This window comes from Mesoplodon mirus (assembly GCF_964341445.2).
Source record: "Mesoplodon mirus genome assembly, chromosome: X".
Lineage (NCBI taxonomy): Eukaryota > Metazoa > Chordata > Mammalia > Artiodactyla > Ziphiidae > Mesoplodon > Mesoplodon mirus.
The window spans coordinates 52,258,308-52,279,765 of NC_138981.1; the positions used below are offsets into that span (position 1 = coordinate 52,258,308).

The 21,458-nt window shown below is 44.6% G+C and overlaps 2 protein-coding genes across 7 annotated transcripts in view; both read right to left on the minus strand.

Annotated features, from left to right (window-relative positions):
- Nucleotides 1-20,299, minus strand: part of ARHGEF9 (Cdc42 guanine nucleotide exchange factor 9) — a 206,966-nt gene extending 186,667 nt beyond the window's left edge. Inside the window, exon 1 of one of the 6 annotated variants that reach the window (XM_082609866.1) lies at nt 20,180-20,299. Coding sequence is in view for 4 of the 6 variants with exons in the window: in XM_082609865.1 (XP_082465991.1) it covers nt 20,173-20,181 (9 nt within the window). In the remaining 2 variants the exon portion in view is untranslated. Of the gene's footprint in view, nt 1-20,168 lie in introns of all 6 variants that reach the window. The other 5 variants (XM_082609865.1, XM_082609869.1, XM_082609864.1 and 2 more) reach the window with 5 other exon arrangements.
- Nucleotides 20,300-20,391: 92 nt separating this feature from the next.
- On the minus strand, nt 20,392-21,035 carry LOC309796623 (uncharacterized protein). The gene has a single exon (XM_082609875.1). The coding sequence runs from the start codon at nt 20,570-20,572 to the stop codon at nt 20,393-20,395; it is 180 nt and encodes a 59-aa protein (XP_082466001.1). The 5' UTR covers nt 20,573-21,035; the 3' UTR covers nt 20,392.
- Between the last annotated feature and the right edge of the window lie 423 nt (nt 21,036-21,458).

Here is a 21,458-nt window from a genome sequence, read left to right on the forward strand (position 1 = left end):
TTTTCCCGTATGACTTAATAGTTCACACTTAGCTAGTTTCAGCTTTAATCAGTGTATTGCTATCACCCATAACTAAATAATTTCATTTCTGAGCAGAATAATTAATGCATTTAAGTGATGATGGCTCTAAATGTACTGAAAGGAAGTATGCAAATACTGTCACTTTTCATGATATGATCATTTTTTCCTAGTTGGCCATGTGATTTGTGAGTCATTAGGCATTGGCTTTCTTCAATATCTCATTGTACCATCCATTTTTCATTTTAATAAATGAAGGTTGGCTTCAGCCACACCTGGGAGACACGAACCCCAGCTAGTCTGGCTTGATTTGAAAGGTGATCGTAGATGCAGGTTGCTCAGCAAGAGCAAGACAGACCACCTCATCCAGAGGCCAATATGTCACAAGCCAACTCACACCTGTCAGCCCCTAAAAGCTTGGGAAACCCAGGCAAGCATCTTAAGATATGAAGCCATCCAGGACATTTTCTCATTCATCACAGACTAATAACAAAGGATAACACCTCTTTCTAAACCTCTTCCAAAAGGAGTTACAAAGTGATCTCAGCTATAACGGTGACCAAACATATGAGGTAAGGGAAGTTGCTTGTTTGGTGTAGACCTTAGCAATGGACTTTTCTGGTATGGAACTTCAGCCACTAGCTCAACCTAATGGGCCCAGGAGTTTCTGAGGTAAGACCTAGCTGCTGCCCCAAAGTTCATGATGTTAAGAGTTTGGTCTTGTTGAAGGAATAAGTCCTTTAGAGAAAATGTAGCCAACTGGGCCAAGTATTGCACAGATCAGAGAGAAGAAATGTTTTCAGACCACCAACCATGATACTGTTGGCTGGAGAAGTCTCCCATACCAGAATAGTTCCCAACCTGATAAGCATCAGCTTGCACCTTCAAGGCATCTTGGGAATAAAAGTTACTGTCAAGCTGTTTTGGATTTTTTTGGCACTATTCAGGTGCCTCTGATTCATTACACCAGTTTCTTGATTTGTGGTCCCCAGACCCTCTGCTCAGAATCACCCCAGCATTTTTAACAAGCAGCCCAAGTGATTCTAAATCATATATCATACTGAGACCAAGAGTCTTTTAAACTTTCTAGAGCCAGAGTTTGAAGTACAATAATTTCCTGTTACTGCACTGGACCATTCAGAAGAAACCAGAATCTCTGAAACTCTGTCTCCTGGCTTCTCCTTCTTGTGTCAGCTTCCAGGCAGGCTAAGGAATTATAATAGTTTGTCTAGGAGGATTTTCCCAGTCTGCTTCAAGAGACTATCTGCACCTGCACACCTACTCCCACACCATCCTGACCTTCAACACTGAGGCCCCCAATGGCCCTAATGGAAAAAACTTGCAGCATCTCTCTACACTACAATCTAGAAACAATTTCTTAGAGCTGTGTTCAATCTACCCATCAGCTCCCAATATTTTAAGAGACAAATTATTAGCAAAAAAAATTGACTCAACAATGCTCTCCCCATGAGTTGAGTCAGAAGCAATTCATCCCAAGCTGGAGGTTACTCTGACCCCAGTCTGTCTCTGCCGTGAGCTAGACTGGGCCTTATCTCCAAAATATTCCTGCTCTGGGCATCATGCCCTTCTTAGACTAGTTGTGGGTACTAAGTTCCAGCCACCCATTTGGGTCTCTTGTTGCCTTCATACCTTGAAAGATGGCCAGGGCAAGCCTAGGGGTTAGGCAGAGGGCTCAAAAAGCCCCAAATGCCTGAGGTGACCTAGACCCATCTTGGGCCCTGAACCTGGGTTCTTGAATTTCTTTATGTGGTTCGACGGGGACCAGCCCTGGGAGCCTTAAATTTTTCTGGACTGTGACTTGAAGGCCAGCCTTGGCGTTCCTCCAAGGGGTGGGGGTGGGGCTCCTCTAGGTTTACAGAAGGGTAGGAGGAGGGGGCTAGAACTACATGAAGAATCTGTCCTCCAGGCCTCCCACATGTATAGTTCTATACTCATCAACACCACAGCCAGAGGGTGGGTGGGCAAGGCAGAGAGAAGAAGGGAAAGTAATTTTTTATCCATTTGACAGATGTCGTGTTAAAATCTTGTAGGGGAAGGAGGACTGTAGGTGGGGGGAGGAGCAGAGGAGGAGATAGGTTGGAACTAATAGTTCTAATGTTGTATTAAATGTGGCCATCTGGTCTAAGGTGGTGAGAACAGGAACAGCATTTAGTAAGGTGCACTGTGACATGCTCCTATGTCTGGAGAAGAGAGAGGAAAAATAAATATATTTCAATCAACTTAAACCACCTTGAAGTCTACTGAACATGCCCACCCAGGACACAGGCTTGCAAAGGCTCTAGCCTTGGCAGGCATTCCAAGGAGAATGTAATTGTCTCCTGGGGAGTCCTTATGGCCCAAAAGAGAAATCTGCATTTAAACAGTCCATCAGAAAGTGAAAGATGGTTTCCAGTAGCTTATTGATTTCCCTCTTCTCCTTTGCTCCCTGAAAGAGAAAAGACATTGGCCAAGTCATTTAGCAGTGTTTCTGGTCATTATCAGGAGCATTTCCTGTTCAGGGGTGGGTCATGTTTCTCCTGACAAAGTCTAGCACAGTCCTGGGTTCCCAGCAGACATGACAAATGGTGGATGAGCAGGAGTGGTCAGTGAGCATACACTAGATCAGGTCACAGGGGATTCAAATTAGCTGAGCTGGCTCCCCTTCAGACTGTGTCCTTAAAGACTACAGAAAGAGGGATGCAACATCTAAACCTAGGCTGCCAAAGAGGACACATGAGAAGCACAATGAGACCCACCTTCAGGGCCCAGGAAGGATGGCATCCGGTCTGTGTCTGCAGGAGAAGTGATTGTGCTTATAACAAAAGAAATTCAAGTAGGTCAGGTAGGCTTATATAAGATATCCTCTGCTTATCTGGGCTAGGTGGAGGAGGTGGGGGTGAAGAAGGGAAGGGACCCAGGGAAGCTGACTGAGGGATAAAGCATCCAGTAAGATGCTAGGGCTTGAACCAACTCTTCTTGACTCTGTCTCGGGCTCAAAAGCCTGAAAGAGTAGATTATTATACTCAGAGAAGGCCAGGATTGGAGACTCCCAAGAGCTAGCACACCTAGTTCAGTCCAACATTTTACAGATAAGAAAACTGAGGCTCTAGTAAGAGGAAGTTACCTAATGTGTCAAGTTACACAGCAGCAGAGCCAAGATTAGAAACCAAGCCTACAGTCTTTTAGAAGGACAGTTGTCAATTGTTTTGATTAAAAATTGTCAATTGGAAAAAAAATAAACACCTACCCCAGTATCTAAATGCTACTAATGTAGTATGTGTTTTATAAAAAATCTCCACAAAAAATAGAAATTAAATGATGAGATTAACTATTTAATATATAAAGAACTTCTAATATTTTCTCCATGAGCTTCATTTTGGAAATCAGTTTTAGACATTTTCTGGTGCTCTTTCCTCCCTCTGCTCTACAGATGTCACCCCTTGAATACTACATCCAGCACCTACCTCACCCTCTCCTCTCAGGGCCCCAAACAAATCTGACCCTCCCTGGAAATGAAGGGGTAAGAACACCTCAGTATGAAGGCTAAGTGGAGACACTTCCAGTATCTCGTTTATCACCAAATGTCTTTGCTAAGGAATCTGAATTTCAAATTTATACTAAAATGAAAATGCTAGTGGAAAAAGTGGGATGGGAAGAATGGGCTCCAGGCTTGGCTTGATTGCTGACTTGCAGTATTGAACTTAAGCAGATATAACTCCTCCCTGAGCTAGTTGGACTAGGTTATCTCAAATGGAAAGTTGGGGTTGTCTCCGACAGATGCTGCTGCCTTGCTTCTAAAAGCAGGTTTTGTCAAGAGACAGAGGGGAGTTGAAGGAGACATGGATACAAGGAAGGCAGAAGAGGGAGGGGGTGGGATAAGAAAGGTCAGAAGACAAAACTTTACTATTTCAAATGTTTGCCATGGGCTACCTCTACCCAGAATAGAACTCTAGTACAGGAATGGCCTTTGGGTTCCACTGCCAGAAGGAAGAATACTGCTATCTCCATACGGTTCAGGCCACTGGGTTCAAGCCACCTAAAGCAGCTTCCAGAAAACAGTAAGCAGCACCCCTACAATGTGCTAAACACATTATAGTTCTAGGTTGCTTTCATATTCAATTCACATTCATGAGCTCACTAGATCCTCCCAGCAACTCTGGGAGGTAAGAAAAGTAGGGATGAGACCTCGTTTTAAAGATGAAGAAACAGGATTGGACAAAGGAAGTCCCTCAGGTAATGCAGGAGCAGAGGCCAAAAGAGAACCCAAATCTTCTGACTCACAGTCCAATATTTTTCTAATAATAAAAAATGGCTATCATTTACTGAGTGCTTAGTGTGTGTCAGAGATGAATCTAAGTTTTTACATATACTAACTTGTTTGATCCCCATTTTAAAAATGCGAAAACCATAGTTCAGAAAGATGAAGTGATTGCTGAAGGTCACACAGGGCCAGAAGCAAAACCCAAGTAGTTTTGCTCTAGAACTAGGGCTCTTAACCTCTGTTCTCCACAGCATATCCTCATGCTCCTACAGGATCACAGAACCTTCAAGGTATAGAACAGTGTGTATATTACCATAAAAAAGAGAAAAAAGAATATATTCATATATGTTTATATATCCATAGAACATTTCTCTGGAAGGACTCACTGATGGCCTCTGCAGAAGAAGCCAAGTGGCTGGAGGGCAGGGCTAGAGTGAGACTTTTCACTGTGTACCCTCTTGTGCCTTTTGAACCATGTGAATGTATTTCCTTTTCAAAAATAAAGTCATTTTTAAATGAGGTATCTAGGGTCAAGAGAGCTGAAGAAACTGTGTGGCTGCTTCTTGGCAGGGCTTTGGCGACTAACCGTTCCCTATTCACCTCTTTGGTTTCTGAAATTTGAAGAACAGAAGGTGGCTCTCTCCTTTTTTCTTCCAGTTTCCTCACCCTTGACATTGCTTGTCCAATCCCCCAAAAAGGCCAATACTGTAGTCATTATACAGATTTTAGCAGCACAAGTGAAAATAGCAACAGTTTGGGTTAGGCTCCCACAGCCAATCTGTGAGTTACAGGAAAATAATGTATTAGCAGCAGGACAGATGATAAAAGACACAAAAGGCCTTCTTCCCCAAGGCCTGAGCTCCACATACTCTTCCATCTCCTTCCTCTCACCACTGTGTCTCATTGTACCTACCCACCCTTCTTCCGGGCTGAGAAAGCAAAAATAGACAAGCTAGAAAGGCTCTAGGAAATATGGCCTAGCTTGCGAATCTGTGGTATACAAGGAAGAGCACACTAAGGGAGAAAAAGTCAGCCTAGCTGGGTTTTAATGTCCACATCAAGGCCAGGTGAGAGTCAGCTCAGATGGTCTCAAAGGACCCTCCCAGCTTTGGTTTTTGGATTTCCACTATCATCTCCCAAGAGTTGGCAAAACACCCCACAGATCAAGGCCCTTAAACATTATTTCTTCAGATACCTTTAGGCCCAACCCCTTAGGCAGGTCAGTCATACAGGGCTTCTGTACCCAGGAAGCTGTGAGGAGGTGGGGGTGGCCAAGGTAGATCAAGTGCCTTCAGGGATCCTCCTGAAGTGAATTAAATGGGCAGCACAATTCCCTCTCACAACAGCTTAGCATCTTCTCCAACGCTTCACTGCTTCCAATATGCAAGAGACAAGTAGGACATGAGCTGCTGTGGAAGGGATGACAGGTCAGTCAGTGTGCCTCTCGTGGGCAAGCAGGACACTTCTGGGGAAGGCTGGGCCCCAGAGAGCCCCCCTTCCTTGCTACGTGTCAGAGACAAAGCTAAATTTTTAACATATGTTAAGTTGCCACCAGCAGCTTCCTTTTAGCACTAGAATTCATTTGGGTGGTAGCTTGGGGCCATAGAAAGAACACTGAATATAATCTGAAGGCATGGCTTCTAGACCTGAATCCACCACTACCTAATCCTGTATCTTCAGGCTGGTCCCTCCTTCTCTGAGACTCAGTATCCCCATCTGCAAAATGGAGACAATATTACTTTAAAAAGGGTAAGGGTAAGGAGTTGAGAAATAGACAAGATAAGCTCCTAGATTACCTCCAAAGTACCTGTTATCACACCCTGGATGAACTCTTAATAATAGTAAAACATGTTCAACATTTTACAAGTCACTTTTTACATACTTTGTCTCCATGAATTCTTGCACCCCACAATCGTGAAACTTAACAGTTAAGCCCATTTTACAGACCAGAAAACAGACTCAAGGAATTTGCCCACAATTTATGGGATGAGGAGAAATCTGAACTTGTGCTACATAGTCTAGTTCCCGACTCACCCCCTTCAACAAAGCAAGTGAAATGGCCCTGGGCACAAAACTTAGAATAAGACACTTTATCAGAGCCAGTACTGGCACTCGAGGCTACTTCCTCTGGCAGGTGGCAGGTACAGGCCATCTGAGATTGCCTTTTCTAGTTTAGGAAGGAGACCCTATTTCTGATGCTCCCCACTTTCCCTATATAGAGTTCCTGAGGAGCCAAAGCTATATGACCACCTAAATGTTGCAAACCTGTGTTCTGGGAAAGGATTGACCTGGCACTGAAAAGCATCTGTATAAGGGTGATCCAAGAATGACTCTGACCAACCTGACATCATGAGGTTGTCTCTCCCTGGCCCCCTTTTTGGCTTTTTTTTCTACTGCTACTCTGTAAGTCAGGCTCAGTAGCTGGCACGCATCGAGACCAGCTTAGGGATAGGGTAAGTACAGATCTGTTGGTGAAGAACAAATACATCTGCAAAGCATTTTCTCAAGTCTGAGCCTTGCCGGCGTCTGAGAGACAATACTGACAATTTTACCTGTAGACCAAATAAGACTGAGACAGAGGAAGGGAACCTGACTGAGACATACTCTAAGTGGCAGAATAGCAACTGAAATTTGTGTTTCTTGATCTCAAGTCCAATGTTCAGAAACAGATATGAGGCTGTCACAGTCAACAGTAATCCACTGGGGCTCTGAGGCTGCTGCTCCAGGGCAGACCTGGCATACTCCAGCCACCTGTCTCACTGCTTCCCACCCTTCACCCAGACCCAGTCTAGGGCCCCCTCTTCCAGCTCCAGCCTTTGGTACTAAGGGCCAGAAAAGCCTCCCCAGGACACCCCGACCTGGTTTCTAGCTTGAGAAACTCTAAAAATAGCCCTCATTAGTGGGGCCAGATGGCCTAAGCTGGTGTGTCTAGGGGCAGGGCTGTGGTCATTAAGCATGTGGCTGTTCTCTCCTACCACCACTGGCCAAGGAGATGCTGAGCCTCTGACCCCCTTTATGCATCCTACTACTTCCCCTCACACCCTCCCACCCACAATTTAGATATACTTACTCTGGTCCAAGTTGTTACTTCATGCCCAAGAAAAACAAAGTTTAATATTCAGTTACTTTAGGTTTTCTAGGATATTACTTCACCATCATATCATTCCCTAATGGTTTGTAACTACACTGGGGGATAGAGGAGCAGGCTCAAGCTTTCTGCATTGATCAGTGTCAATTTATCTTCTCCATCTGCCTGTTAACATCTCAGGGCTCAGTTCTAAGTTTTTTTTTGACTGATGCAGGCTGCTATAACACATGCCACCTTGAGTATCCATTTTATTCCTGAGCTCACTGCCCTCTGAAGCCTGATTTCAGGGATAAAGGTGCAGAGCAAAGTGATAGAGGTCCACCAGATGGGGCCAGTGCCCTGTTTTGCCCACTTGGAAGACTGAGACAGTTGGCTGGCCTTAGGGGTAGAATGTGTTCTGCAACAGAGAGTGTCCCATAGGGATGTGTGGGGCATGTGAGTGTGTCCCATAGGTGTGTTCAAATGTGTCTCAAGGTGGGAGAGTTGTTTGTCCATGTAAGTCCTTAGGAGTGTGTGCTTGGAGGTAGAAGTATATCTGAGTATGTATCTCAGTGTGCCCTACATGTGAGATACAGTTATGTTTTATATGTATCCATGTGTGTCCACACACAAATTTGCATAAGCATACCTCACATGTGTCTGTATATATGTAACCTAACTGTGCCAAGTGTGTGCAAGTGAGTGTGCCCTATGGTTAACTGAATGAGTGTGCTCCAAGTGTGTCAATGTGAAAGCATACCCATGTGTGTCCCGTGTGTATCCCAAATATACTCGACATATGTCTGAGTGTGTGCATCACATGTGACCTATAGTGTGTGTGTATACATGTGGGTGTGGGTAGAGGGCATAGATAGACAGCAAGACTGAACTAATTTTCCTCCTGCACAATTAGTTTCTAACAGGTGTCCTCTAAGACACTTGGATTAATCTGCTCCTGAGCAGGTCAGAGGACATGGGTTTGAATTTCATCTGTCACTTTCTGAATATGGTGTTCATAGGTGCTTTCCCCAAGAGGGTTAGCCACCACTCCATTTATCCAAGAGGCCTCAAAAATATGAGGTCTAGCAGCCAAGAGTTGAACAGAGAGACAATACAAGGATCAAGGACCAACTATGAGACTTTGGGCAAGTCCTTGACTCTCCCCAGACAACAGGGTCCCAAGCAGTACTATAAGGGAGTGGAATTATGGGTTCTTCCTCATTCTCATCCAGTGACTTTCTCAGTTTAAGCACCACGGACTAACACTGGTCCCTCCCACCACCACTACCACCACTACAAAAAGACAGTGCACAGATACGTGCATATGGATTAGCACCTACAGCTGTCTCTTTCTAGCTAGGCCCCCTCTAGCCCTGGACAAGCTACTGGTTGCCTCCCTACATTTGTCATTCCACACTCATTTTCCAGTGTCCTGAGCCACCTGGAGTAAAAGGGATAAAGTCCTAAAGGCATACAATCTTCACTAAAGCTCAGGCAAAATGAGATGGGGTTTACCCAAAGCATTCCTTCCTCATCCTTTGGGATGACTGTGGGAGCTAGTGATGGTACTAAGCCAGCTTTTAGGCTCAAGGCACAACCAGATAAATCTACAAAGAGAAAACCTCCAAACAGGGCACGAAGGGCCACAGGATCTAGGGCCACTCTTCTGCATTTGACAAGGCCTCTCATGCATCCCTGGATGATATGTGGGTGGACTTATCATAGGTCAAATAGATGTACCTGAGCTGCCTATTAGTGGTTCAGTGCCAACCTAGCCAGAGTTATATAGTGACATCTGCCTACTTTTCTCTGCTATCTTGATTAACTTTTATAACAAGACATAGAGAGAAACAAAGTGCAGAAGGCATCTTTAGAATGAACTCCTTGCCCAAGGCCATTTGGTATGGGTGGGTTGATAACAGCTAACTATATATGCTATGCTCTTTCTAGTACACCACTGCTTTTAAGAGGAAACACTGATAGTTTCAATTTACTTAGCCATAAAATGGGAAGAATCCTGGCCTTGCTCACCTCATAGAATTGTGAGAAAAGACAAATGTGGCAGGAACAAAAAACTATACAATAGCCTTTATCTTCTTGCCCTGTCCCCGGGGCAATGAGAATTTTCCAAACAAAACGATACAGATAAAGGTGAAAAGTGCAGATTTGTTCTAATTAGGTCATTTGCCCACAGCCTGCGATTTCTAACATAACTCTTAATCATATCATGAAATCCAGTAATGCTCATCACAAATTCTAGCTAAGGGCCTGGGAGCAAAGAATTGGTTTTTAATTTCCAAGTGCCTAGGTGATTCTGGCTTGATGGACTTGAGAAGGCACTAAATAAAAACACAATTAACTTTGGCTTTCTTCCACATTCCTCTTTTATCTTTGCAGGAGATAGGGAGAGAGAAAGCTAGTCTGGTATTCATAGCACCATGTGTGGCCAGGTTGCGAGGTGGGTGGAATGGGGGTAAATAAAAGAAAGCTTCTTATAAAGAAAAAAAATCCCAGCTTCCCACCAATGACCCAAGACATGGGCTGGGACATAGGGATTCTATCCTTCCAAGGGAGGAAAGTAAAAGAGGCCTCCACGTTGTAACAGAGAGAAATGAGACACAAAGACAATGGGATTTGTTCAAGGTCACCCAGCAACTAAGTTCATATTTGCAGCCCCTCTTTATTCAGGTGTAAGCCTTTCACTAACAAATCCTTTCCAGAGAGCCTACCAAGTGTCAGGCCCCTCCACTACAGCAGTCACCCAGAGATTTCAGCCTCAGAAAGTTCTCAGGGATTATCAGCCTCAATTAACAGAAAAGAAAACCAACTCAGCGAAGCTAAGTGACTTGCCCAAGGTCACAGAGATAAACAACGACAGACAACTAGTTCAGTGATCCTTTGCTTTCTATCACACCATATAGATTTCCCTTACCATCCCTGAAAGACAAGAGCAGCTTGCAAGTCTCATGGGTCCAGGAACTCACATCCTTGCAAGGCAGTGCTCTAGCTCCAGTACTGCTTCAAACATACTGTGTGTTTCCTTGGGTGAGCCCTTTCTCATTCTGAGCCTAGTTCCCTAGCCTCCAAAATGAGGGAATTGGACTCAAGACAGCTGTAACGACCCTCTTCTAAAAGATACAGCTGTCTGGAATGACTTTAAATGGCACTGTAACTTCCAGAGCTTGAGCCCAGATCAGGCAATATATGACGATACATCCTTGAGCCTCATTTTTCTCATCTGTAAAATGCAGGTAATCCCAGTTTTACCTACTTCACAGGGCCACAGAGAAGATCAAGTGAGACAATGTGCAAAACCCACTGAAAAGTTTAAGACAATGTTCGAGAGAGAGAGACAGAGAGAGAGAGAGAGACAGAGTCAAGAATCAAGCGAGCAAGGGATGTGGGAACACATGTATGTGTATGACTGATTCACTTTGTTATAAAGCAGAAACTAATAAAAAAATAAAAAATAAAAAAAAATAAAAAAAAAAGAATCAAGCGAGCATCCACTAGACCCAGTTGCTTTTCTCTAAATCCAAGTAGAGAAAGTGTCTATGCATGTTTTATCCAATAAATCTTCCTGAGCCCTCCTATGCAGTTCAATCTGGATTCTCAAAACAAGCACCTCAGGTGGTTGCAAGGTCCAAAGGAAATTAATAAATCCCTCCACTCCATTTAGGCCCTAAACACGGAGTCTCATCATTTTGCCTGTTCTGAGACTTCCCACCATGCCAGCTCTATCAAAGCCTCTCCTAGGGATGCCTGGCTCCACCATGCCTCTTTCCCAGTGCCAAAGCACCCACTGCCCAGCCCTCCTGCCAACCAGCAGGGTTCACAGAGGGAGGAGGAAGGAAGAGAGTGGGCAGAGGAGAGGCTGTGGGAGGAACAGCTAAAAGTAGATGCTGCCTTTAGGCACCACACTCTGAGGGGGTGGGGGTGGGCTCTTAGCACATCCTTCCTGCAGCCAGCTGGGCACGGAGGTGCATCCTTTCTCTCCTCTAATGAAGGCAGGCAGACAAAGAGATCAGAGCTGCCAGAACTATTCCCAGAGCTGACTATGGACGCACGGTGCGAACCTCCTCTGGACCCCGAGGGTGGATGGCTGAGCAACACGGTGTTGCATCCAGGGCTCCCTGCCTCAGAAGAACTGATGTAGTCTGCAGGAGATTCTGTGCTCCCTCCACCCCCATCTGACTGCCTGGCACCCTAAGGGCTCTGACAGGCCTGTTCCCCTTTAGGAGGTTACATAATACTCTTGTTCCCTCAGCCTCTCTGTCAGCTCTCTCTCTCCAACCGAACCTGAGAGCACATTCAGGTCTCTGATACAGCCAAGAGAGCATAGAGCCAGAACCCTATAGCAGAGGTAGTAGGTTATAGGGGGCAAGGGCCTGATTTGATGACTCAGGAACCCAGACCCATCACTGCAACCTTGGTAAGTCCCTTTCCCCTTCAGGGCCTTAATTTTCTCACTTGTAAAACAGGAAAGGGAGAGGCATGCAGATCTCCAAGGTACTCTAATCTCTGCCCCTATGTGATTCTCTATGTGAATCCTGGCCACATGAATGAAAGACAACCCCCCACCCCGCCTCCTACATCCAAGGTTGTCCTATCTTCCAAGCAATCTGGCTGAGCTGGGCAGATCCTTCCCCACTCTTCTAATTCTAATTCCCCTAATGAATAAGGTCTGCACTTGCAAGTCTGGAACTCTAGACTCTGTCCGCCGCTTCTGTCCCAGGCCCATTTCAACTGGACAAGTTCTGCTTTTTCAGGTTTTATAGAGAAGCTTCTGGCTCAAATTTCATTTGAGAACATGATTCTTCTAATAAATCTACTCCTCATTTTAGTGACATGGAAACAGAGGCCTAGTGGGGAAGGGTTTTGATCAAGTTCTGGGAGCAAGGTAGGTACAGAGCCACAGCTTGCTCTTAGGGGGCCCAAGGCCATTTTTTTCTCCTACTAAAGAACTGCCTTCCATATGCTGTCTCTCTGTCATGCATGCATAATTTCCCCTCTTCACTACTACTAACTCTCAACCTTGATGCTCAAAGACCAAATGCCCAGTTCTTGTCAGGGGCCTGAAATTAGCACAGAAGACTGATAAGAACAAGAAAGAACTGGCCTCAGACAAATCCCTCCCTTGATGTCTCCTTTTCCACCAGGTTGTCCCTTTGTTCCTTTCTTCAAAGTTTCCTCTTGAGTTCTGCTCTATGTCAGTGGCGGCTTTTCAATTCTCAGAGTCATGACCACATTCTGACCACAGAGTCCACTATGCAGGCTACACTGGAAGAACTGCAAAGATCTGCTGTCAAGAGGCCTGGGTTCTAGGCCAGGAATTACCACTTTCTGAATGTGTGACCTTGAGTAAGTCACTTAATCTCACTGTGCATCAGTTTCCTCAACTACTTCCAGATTTGAAGAAAAAGCCAATGAAATAACTAGGAAACTTTATTCATTTCAATTCTTATTAACAGTAGTAGTAGTATTAATTAAATGAATGGCTATTTAAAATTCTGCAGGAAGGGGTTCTGGGGTATCAAAGAAGCCTGTCCCTTGCCCCCTAGGCTTTCCCAGAACTATGAGGCTGGTATTTTATCTATAAGAGGCAATTCTCAATTATCCATGCAACATGTCTCTTTAACAACAAATACTAAATCCCACAGTAGCATCCCCCTGACACTCATTTCACTGTAGGACTCCCCTCCTTGTGGGCAACCAGTGTGTGCTCAATGAATACAACCTACAGTTCAGTTGTCCTAGAAGAAACCTAAGCTAAATATAATTAGGAAGGCAAGTCTATTACCCCCTAAAATCACCCTGTGCATTCCAAACCTGCTATAAGAGATCTTTGGATTACCTACTGGTTTTGAATGATATGCTTAATCATTTTGATCATTAGTATTAATCACAAAGTAAGCACAGGTCATTAAAGTTGGAAGAAATCTTTGAAGCTATCTAATCCACCTGACCTTATTTTACAGATGAGGAAACCAAATTTCAGAGGGGAGAGGTAATTTAACCAAGGTCACCCAGCAAATGAACAGAATCTTCTGCACTATTATAGAAAATGCATAGGGACTAACTATTTTCCTGAAAGGTTCAAACCATCTCACAGCTGATAATTTAAAATCCAAATAGGTCCTCAGACTACTCACTCTCCAGGGTTGAGTCCTCCTTTCTAAGGTGGGCACAAGCCCCTAGAATTCATCAAGGCCCCCACAATCCTAGAATAAAATCTCACCATCTGTGAAGCCTGCCTATTCACGTGTGTGATAAGCCAGATTCAGGCTGAGCTGACATTTCCTTTGAACATAGCAGTCATTCTCATCCCTGGCTGAACATTCCTGTCACCTCAGGGAGCTTTTAAAACAATATTGATGCCAGGGCCTCACCATGACTAACTCAATCAGATCTCCCCCAGAGATTTTAGGAATTGTTGTTAGTCTTGTTAACTCCCCAGGTGATTCCAATGTGCAACCAAGGCTGAGAACCACTGTGTAAATGGAAACAATTCAGCCAACCAAGAGAAACACACACAAAGAGTTTCCTAAACTGTTTGAAAACCAAATATATTCTTTTTTTAAACATCTTTATTGGAGTATAATTGCTTTACAATGATGTGTTAGTTTCTGCTTTATAAAAAAGTGAATCAGCTATACATATAACCAAATATATTCTTTTAAAGCTAAATCTATGATGTCCCGCTTTTCCAAAGAGGGGAAAAGAAAGTGGTACACAAAACCTACAGTTGTGGCACTGACCCTCAGGCAAATTCTGGACTCAATTAGGAAACATATGCTTTGGGGGTACTGAAAAAACTTAGGGAACCCTGGAGCCTGCAATAGGATTTACCAGCGGTAAGATGCCAAGTGACTCATATTCCTTCTTTTGATAGGGTCATTGCCTTGGTAGATGATCGCTATGAAACTAGCATACATCTTGATGTCCACAAAGCATACAACAAATCCATCATGCCGCATTATCCTCATTAACATGTTGACAGGATAGATGATGTTAGCACCCAGTGGATTCTGCACTGGCTGACCAGATATACACAAAACTTAACCAGCTCCAACTCCAAGAGGCAGCTCTGATGAGTTGCCAGAGGAGCTAGCATTAACCCCATTATATTAAACATTTCTTTGAATCAACAACTTGGATGATACTTATTCAGTTTTCAAATGATGCAATGCTAGAAGAGACTGCTAATCTGTTTCATGGCATTAAGGGGAAAGAAATTTAAAATGCCAAAAGCTAGAATAGACCAACCAAAAAAATAAGCTTAACTGATGCAATGCTAGAAGGAACTGCTAAGTTTTGGCACAATGAAGCAAAATTTTAAAAAACCATAAAAGGCTAGAGTAATGGATCAATCAAACAAAATTCAATGAGTTTGGTTCAAAAAAGCCTGAAGTTTGGTTCAAAAGGCCAATTTCACAACAGCACAGAGGACTGGACTAGACAGCAAAGGCTTTGTGCCTACAGCCCAAAAGGCTCTTAACCCTGGCTGTATGTTTGAATCACCTTGGGAGCCTTAAATTTAATTTAAAAAAAAAAAAGGCTGCCTGGGACCAATCCCGTGATAATTAAATCAGACTCTCCCAGAGTGGAGACTTGGCATGGGTACTTAAAAACTCTCCAGCTGATCTGTATGTTCACTGAGGATTGAGAACCAGTAGCAATATTAAATATTTCACAGACAGATCAAAGTCCCTTTGTACTTGATCCTGATCAGGTGGCACCTGGAGTAGCATGATCCGTTCTGGGCAGCACATTTAAAATATATATATATATATAGAAAAATTAGAGTTCTTTAAAAGGAAGGACAATTGTATGAGAACTGTAGTTCCTTCAAAACATTCTGTATTTTAGACTTCACCAATTCACACTGCCTTTCTCCTTGAAGATCCCAAATAGTGAGTTTTCATAAGACTAAAGGGAACTCTTTGATGTATGTTCAAGATTAAAAGGCAACATTTTATTGAATAAAGAATTCTGTGCAAAATTGCTATATAAATGAAAGGTATGAAAAAGCACTAAAAATGAAAGCAAGTACCTGAGGAAGCTAGTATGACTTCAGGGGTGACTCACACTCTTCCCCTTCCACCTGACTCCATCCAGCTTCACACTAGCTGGGAATGATCAACTCTGACTCTCTCACACTCTCCATTTGAAAGGCAGACTCACTGTCCCATCCCACCAATCTCTCTTTTACTTCTCTCATCTCTAAAACCAGGAATAACAATTATCCCTATCCACTTCACAAGGCTGATGTGATGCTCAAAATTAGAAAAGATATGGAATTGCTCTGTAAACCCTATAGGCCCATCCACTGACAAGGGATTTTTAGTATTGTCATTACTGGACTGTTTCCTGAGTCTTCTCTCTCCACTAGGCCCTCCCCCCTTCTAGTTTTTCCACTCAGTACTTTGGTGCCAGGGCAAAGCACCATACCAAATACTCTTGAGTATCTATACCCACCTAATGACAGGAAATACTCTGGGTAGACATGAGAAGAGCTAAGCTTTGATCAAGGATTCCAGGAAAGCCAGAGACTCCGTTGGCCTAAACAAGTTGCAGAGCTAGAAATAAGAGCTCGAGAGTCTAAGATTCCCCACCTCCATCCCACTTCCTGGGGCAAAGCCACTGGGACTGAAGCCAGATGGTCTGTGGGAGGTCTTCTGAGGAGGCAGTTATTTTTGGAGAACAGGCTCAATTCCCAATCATGTCTCTGTCCAGAGCAAGTACTCCACAGGCCAAGGAGAGCAGAGGCCAAGATGGCAAACAGAGGCAAGAAGGAGGACATGCTTTGGCAGCATCCCTGCAACTGCCAGAGTGTTTCCTCTGATCACAGCCAAGCACTCTCAGTCTGGGCCTCACCATAGGGCAGAAGAGCACCTCACCCAAAGGCTCACCGGGATCCCTCAGGTCCCTAGCAACTTAATCACACACACACGCACACACACACACACACAAACATACAAGTGGATGAGAAAATCTGAGTCAGGGCCCAAGCCCTGTTCACCAAACCAATAATCAAACTGGCCTCTCCAATTTGCCCAGCCATCTCAGCTGGAAACTATTCAGAGACCAACAACATAGAAACAACAACAACAAAAATAAAACAAAACAAAAAAGAAAGCAAATTCCACACTGCAGCTGGGCTGGGCAGGGTTCTCTAGCCACAGACAAAACTGGGGCACAGTGCAGAGGCAGATGTTACAGGTTCTGACAGATAGAGGCTGTCTCAATGGGGGGTAAAGCACTGCTCAGTTTGTTCCCACCACGCTATCCCTTCACTGCCTCCCTGTGTCAGCCAAAAGGCATGGTAGACAAAAAACATTTTTCAGGACCTGCAGACCTCCTTGCACTAAAGCTAGGCTGTGAAATGGCTCATTTAATCTTAAGGAGAAGGCGGTGACTATAGAGGGATTTGAACCCAGGAGCCTTCCGATAAACAGTCCCATGGTTGGGATGCAGCTAAGCTCTGTATGCCTTCTGTGGATATGTTTTCTAGGCATTTGCAGGCAATGAGGATCTTGCTCTCTATTTGCCCTCTCCCCAAAAGCACCTCTTCAAGTCCTGCTTGCCAGCTCCCGCCTTGCTCCAGAGGCGTTCGTGCCTGGACATTTAAAGTGTGGGCTCTGGAGCTCAGCAGGAGCTGAGTGATGCAGGAGTTGCTAGGATACTGGTTGAGGACATTTTCTTGAATCCCCTAGTGGGGAGCTGGGAGCCAAAATTCCTGAGCTGGAAGCAAAAAGTTATCCTCTACAAAGGAGTCAGAGAGGAGGAAAGGGAACAAGGAACTTTGTCAGGAATAGTTGGGACACATCAGAGAGGAAAAGCCCTCTTCCTTCTAACCCACTTACAGTAGGGATGGTGGGGGAGAGAGAGGAGGCTATATCAAGGGAGGTGGGAAAGTCTTAGAAGGGGGAAGATGAAGAGGCAGGAAAGGGAAAAAAAAGTCAAAATGCAGAGGGTTCCGCTCCTCTCAGCTGCATTTTTCATTTTCTCCCACTCTTTTCTCTTTTTGCATACCCTCACAAGTCTGAAGTAGAAATGCCAAACCTTTAGGATTCACACAAGTAAAAAGTCACCCTGCTCTCTACTTCCCAAACTCCCTTTTAGCTGCTCTAGGGTGGCCTGCCATCTGGCTAGCAACATCCCCTTATTTGCCTAGAGATATGTTAATTTGAAAAATATTTACCCATTTCACAAACTAAATTACTGATGAAAGGGCTCTTTCAAGCCACTCCTTTACTCTGAAGCTGTGTGTGGTAGGGGGAAAGCTGGTAGGCGGGACACTCATCCATCCCAGCAACCAGTCAAATCTTTATGGGCCATAGCACAAGGAGGCCTTTCAGAACTGTGAAACTGCTGTTTTTCCTCATTCCCAACACAAGCAACCCCCATCCACATTCAGGAGTGTGCACCCCTCCCCCCCCACATACACACACAGAGTAGGGTGTGCACACACACCCACGTACATACTGTCACACACCCTACACACATACATTCCCAAAGGCTTTCTGCCAAGGGTCTGTCAGGCACCCAGAGGTGAAGGCTGTGGCATTTCATGACACATGATTTGTCATAAACCTGGCTCAAAGACCAGCCTTGGAGAACCCTTTCCCCCTTGGGGGAAAAAAATCAAAAAGCATTCTATTATTGTAGTCCAGTTTTCTTCCCACGTAACTAGGTAAAAAAATCTCTGAGGTAAAACTTAAGTTTCTCCAGATACCAGCAAACAGATATTTCCTCCCTCCCCACTCCCATCACCCTTTAATTAACATTTCATTTCCTTTTCACTTGTCTTTCCAGTTCACCAGCCTCTGATTTCAACTGCCTATGGACACCCAAAATCACAGAAGGCAAGAACATAGTCCAACCATCCCCAAATGCCAGTGTTATAGGGAATCCCAAACTTACTGAAGAGGAAAAAATTGCTCAATGTCAAACAGTCACTGAACAGAGAGGACCAAGGTCTGCAGCTGCCCATCCTACAGCCTTTCCTCACTCTCCAACACTGTCTCAAAACAAAGTGCCCAGCTAAAATATCAGTTTACTTTAGACAACACTGTTGGAGCAAATGCAGGGAGGCATGGGGAAAGGGACTCACTAGATTCTCTTTGCAAAAAACAAGTTCTTAGTTCAACCCAGGGGCTCCCACAAAGGGACTAAAGAGTAAATAATAAGAGTCAATGCCAGCAGACTTCCCAGATCATGCTTACACCATGGTACCAACTGAATTAAAAAAGCAGTTGCTCACCAACACAGAACCATTGACAGCACACCCTGAGGCTCAAAACCTCTTCTAAAGCCATAAAATAATACTCTTTGGGTCCTGAGGTCAGGACAATTTCAAGAGCCCCCTTCACAGCCTTCAAAATCATTTCCAAAGAGTCTGAACAACAGTACATGGAACTTGAGAGCACAATGACAGCAGATTTGCACATCACTCATGAACAGCCGCCCACATGGGTGTAGAGGGAACATGTGTGTGGATGCGTATGTGCCCTGATTCATTGCTACATGAGACATAATTGACACTCTTTCAAGTCAGGTAAGAAACAGAATGAAGAAGACCTGCCTACATCAGTGGGTGGGGGGTGGGGAGTATTATGCACACTGGCATCAGAGACAATTTTTTTCCTGGCTTTGCCAAGAGCTTTCTTAGGGGAAACAGAAATATACAAATAATAACAATAGCAATATTAACAGCAACCACCACCACTACCACCAGATACAGACATGCAAATAAGTGTCAAATTGGAATGCTGCTTCTAGCTCATGTTTTCTAGAGCTTTCATCCCATTCCATCCAGACTTTTTTTTAGGGGGGGTGCTCAAAACTCTCAATTTAGCATGATACATACTTTCATTTTGTCATGGAAACCTTCTAATTAGAAAGACTTCTGATTTTAAAGAACAAACAAGGAAGCAAACAAAACCACTTTCTCATTAGCACTAGCAAGTTCTATTTAAAATGTAGTTCAAGAACATCTTTGCAAATGAGATTACCCCAAAGAGGCATATCTAAATACATTATTCCCAAGGTAGGTAGAGAGCTGGCTTTTGTTGTTTTTTGGAGGACATACAGAGAAAATCCCCAAACTCAAATTCACAGGTACAATCTTTCGGAAAAAGAACCAAACAGTTACTGTCAATGTCTTCTCTTGCTAATTCATAAAGATCAGAGAACGCTTTTATACCCCATTCCATGATTCCAAAGAAATTGACATTTAATGATTTTAAAAATGTTTTAAAGGTGGCTTCATTCCAAATTGGAAATTGTAAACCCTGTACAGCAAATTAAGATTCAGAGAACACAGTCACCAACTGCCAGCACAACGCACCCCACCACATCACTTCCCAAATTCTCGCTTCTCATTAGAGACTGAAGAATCATTTTCCCTAAATTCATTCCTTGCATCAATTTTTCCCTCTAAACATCTAGTGCAATACTGTTTTCCCTAAGATGCCAGAAATTCATCACACTCTTCCCACAACCCCCCTTGCCCCAAACAAACCCAAATGCGCTCCTGATGGCAAGAGAGAAATTTTGACTGAAATTCTGTGATGGAATTTAAAGGTAGTTTTAAAGAAAACGAATTGACAAGACACCACAATCAGCAAAGCCATTGTATAAAAACACAGAGCTTGCTTCATGAACGTCACATAGGTGGAGAATGCACACACACACACATGCACACATAAATAGAAAGCATTTCTTTATCAACAGTTTTACTCAAGCAATAAGCAACTACACTCACAGGCATACTTAAAAGACAAGACATAACAAAAGATTTAGGGAGAGATAATATACCAACGTCATACATATCACAGCGAGGCCATGTTGAAGCTCAAAACGCTTTCCCCCCTGAGTAAGAAAGCTTGCTCTTTCTCTCCCTCTCTTTCCCTGTCTCTGTCTCTGTCTCTCTTTTTTTTTTCTTTTTTTTTCTTTTTTTTTCTTTTTTTTTTTTTTTCTTGGAGGTTCTCGGGATGAAATCAAAACGAGAGTTCCAAACAGCTCAGGTGGCTGGACTCCATTCAGCGCGTTCCCAGGAAAAACATGAGTATGACATTTACAAGCAGGAGGACTACAATCACGGCAAAAACGACTACAGTTTGCACATCCAGGGTCATGGTGCAATGCAGAACACTGTAGTGTTCCAGATGGGGGGCCGGCAGATTGGGAGATGTCAGTCTCTGTTCTGTCAGACTGTCCATACAGCCACCATGCTAGAAAGGAGAGGAGGAAGTAGGGTGGTTGGGGAAGGGCTGGGTTTGGCGCCCGAGTTTGATATGGGAGGGGGGGAAGGGGGAATGGGGACAGGGGTGCTTGCTTCCCCCCTTCTCAGAACTGAGCTGATCTTTCTTCCCTAGCTGAGAAATCTTAGCTTGCGCTGAAGTCGGCAGAGTCCAGCATTCTCTCTCGGGCGCCACGGAAAAGGCAAAATCCTGGCTTTCAAAGGGAAAGGCGGAGGGAACCAGAGCGAGGTTCTCCGGCGCCTGCTCAGTCTGTCTGTCCGGGGGTGCGTCCGTCCACCTGCCTGGCTGGCTACCGGTCAGTCTCGGTCTCCCCTACTCCTTCTAATTCGCTCGCTTTCCTACGCTCTCTCTGCTCGCGGAGCTCCCGGCTGCCAGCCACTCTTTCGATCCCTGCCTCGCTGGCTCTCTTCCTCTCCTCTCCCCACCCCCCCAATCCGAAGACTACGTTTTTATTCTCCGAGCGACTGCCGGCGCCTGCGTGAGGCACAACCTAGACTGCTGACAGGCCCGCCGGCCAATAGCAGGTGCCGCAGAGGCGCGTTTACTCGCCGGGGGGCGGTACTTGAGCTGGCGTGCTACCCGCGGCAGCCAATCGGAGAACCCACGGTTCCCCCAGCAGGCCCGCTTCATCCAGCCCAGCTGGAGGCCCTGGATGCCAGTTCTAGCGTGGGGGTGGGGAGCACGTTGTGGATGGGTTGATGCAGATGAGGGGAGAGAGGAGGGAAAGGATTGGGAAAGAGGGAGGGATCGGACATAAGGGGCCAAAGGGGAGAGGGCACGGAAGGGAGGGAGGAGGGAATGAGGAGAAGACCATGAGAAGCAGGAGGAAAAGAAAAGGAAAGAT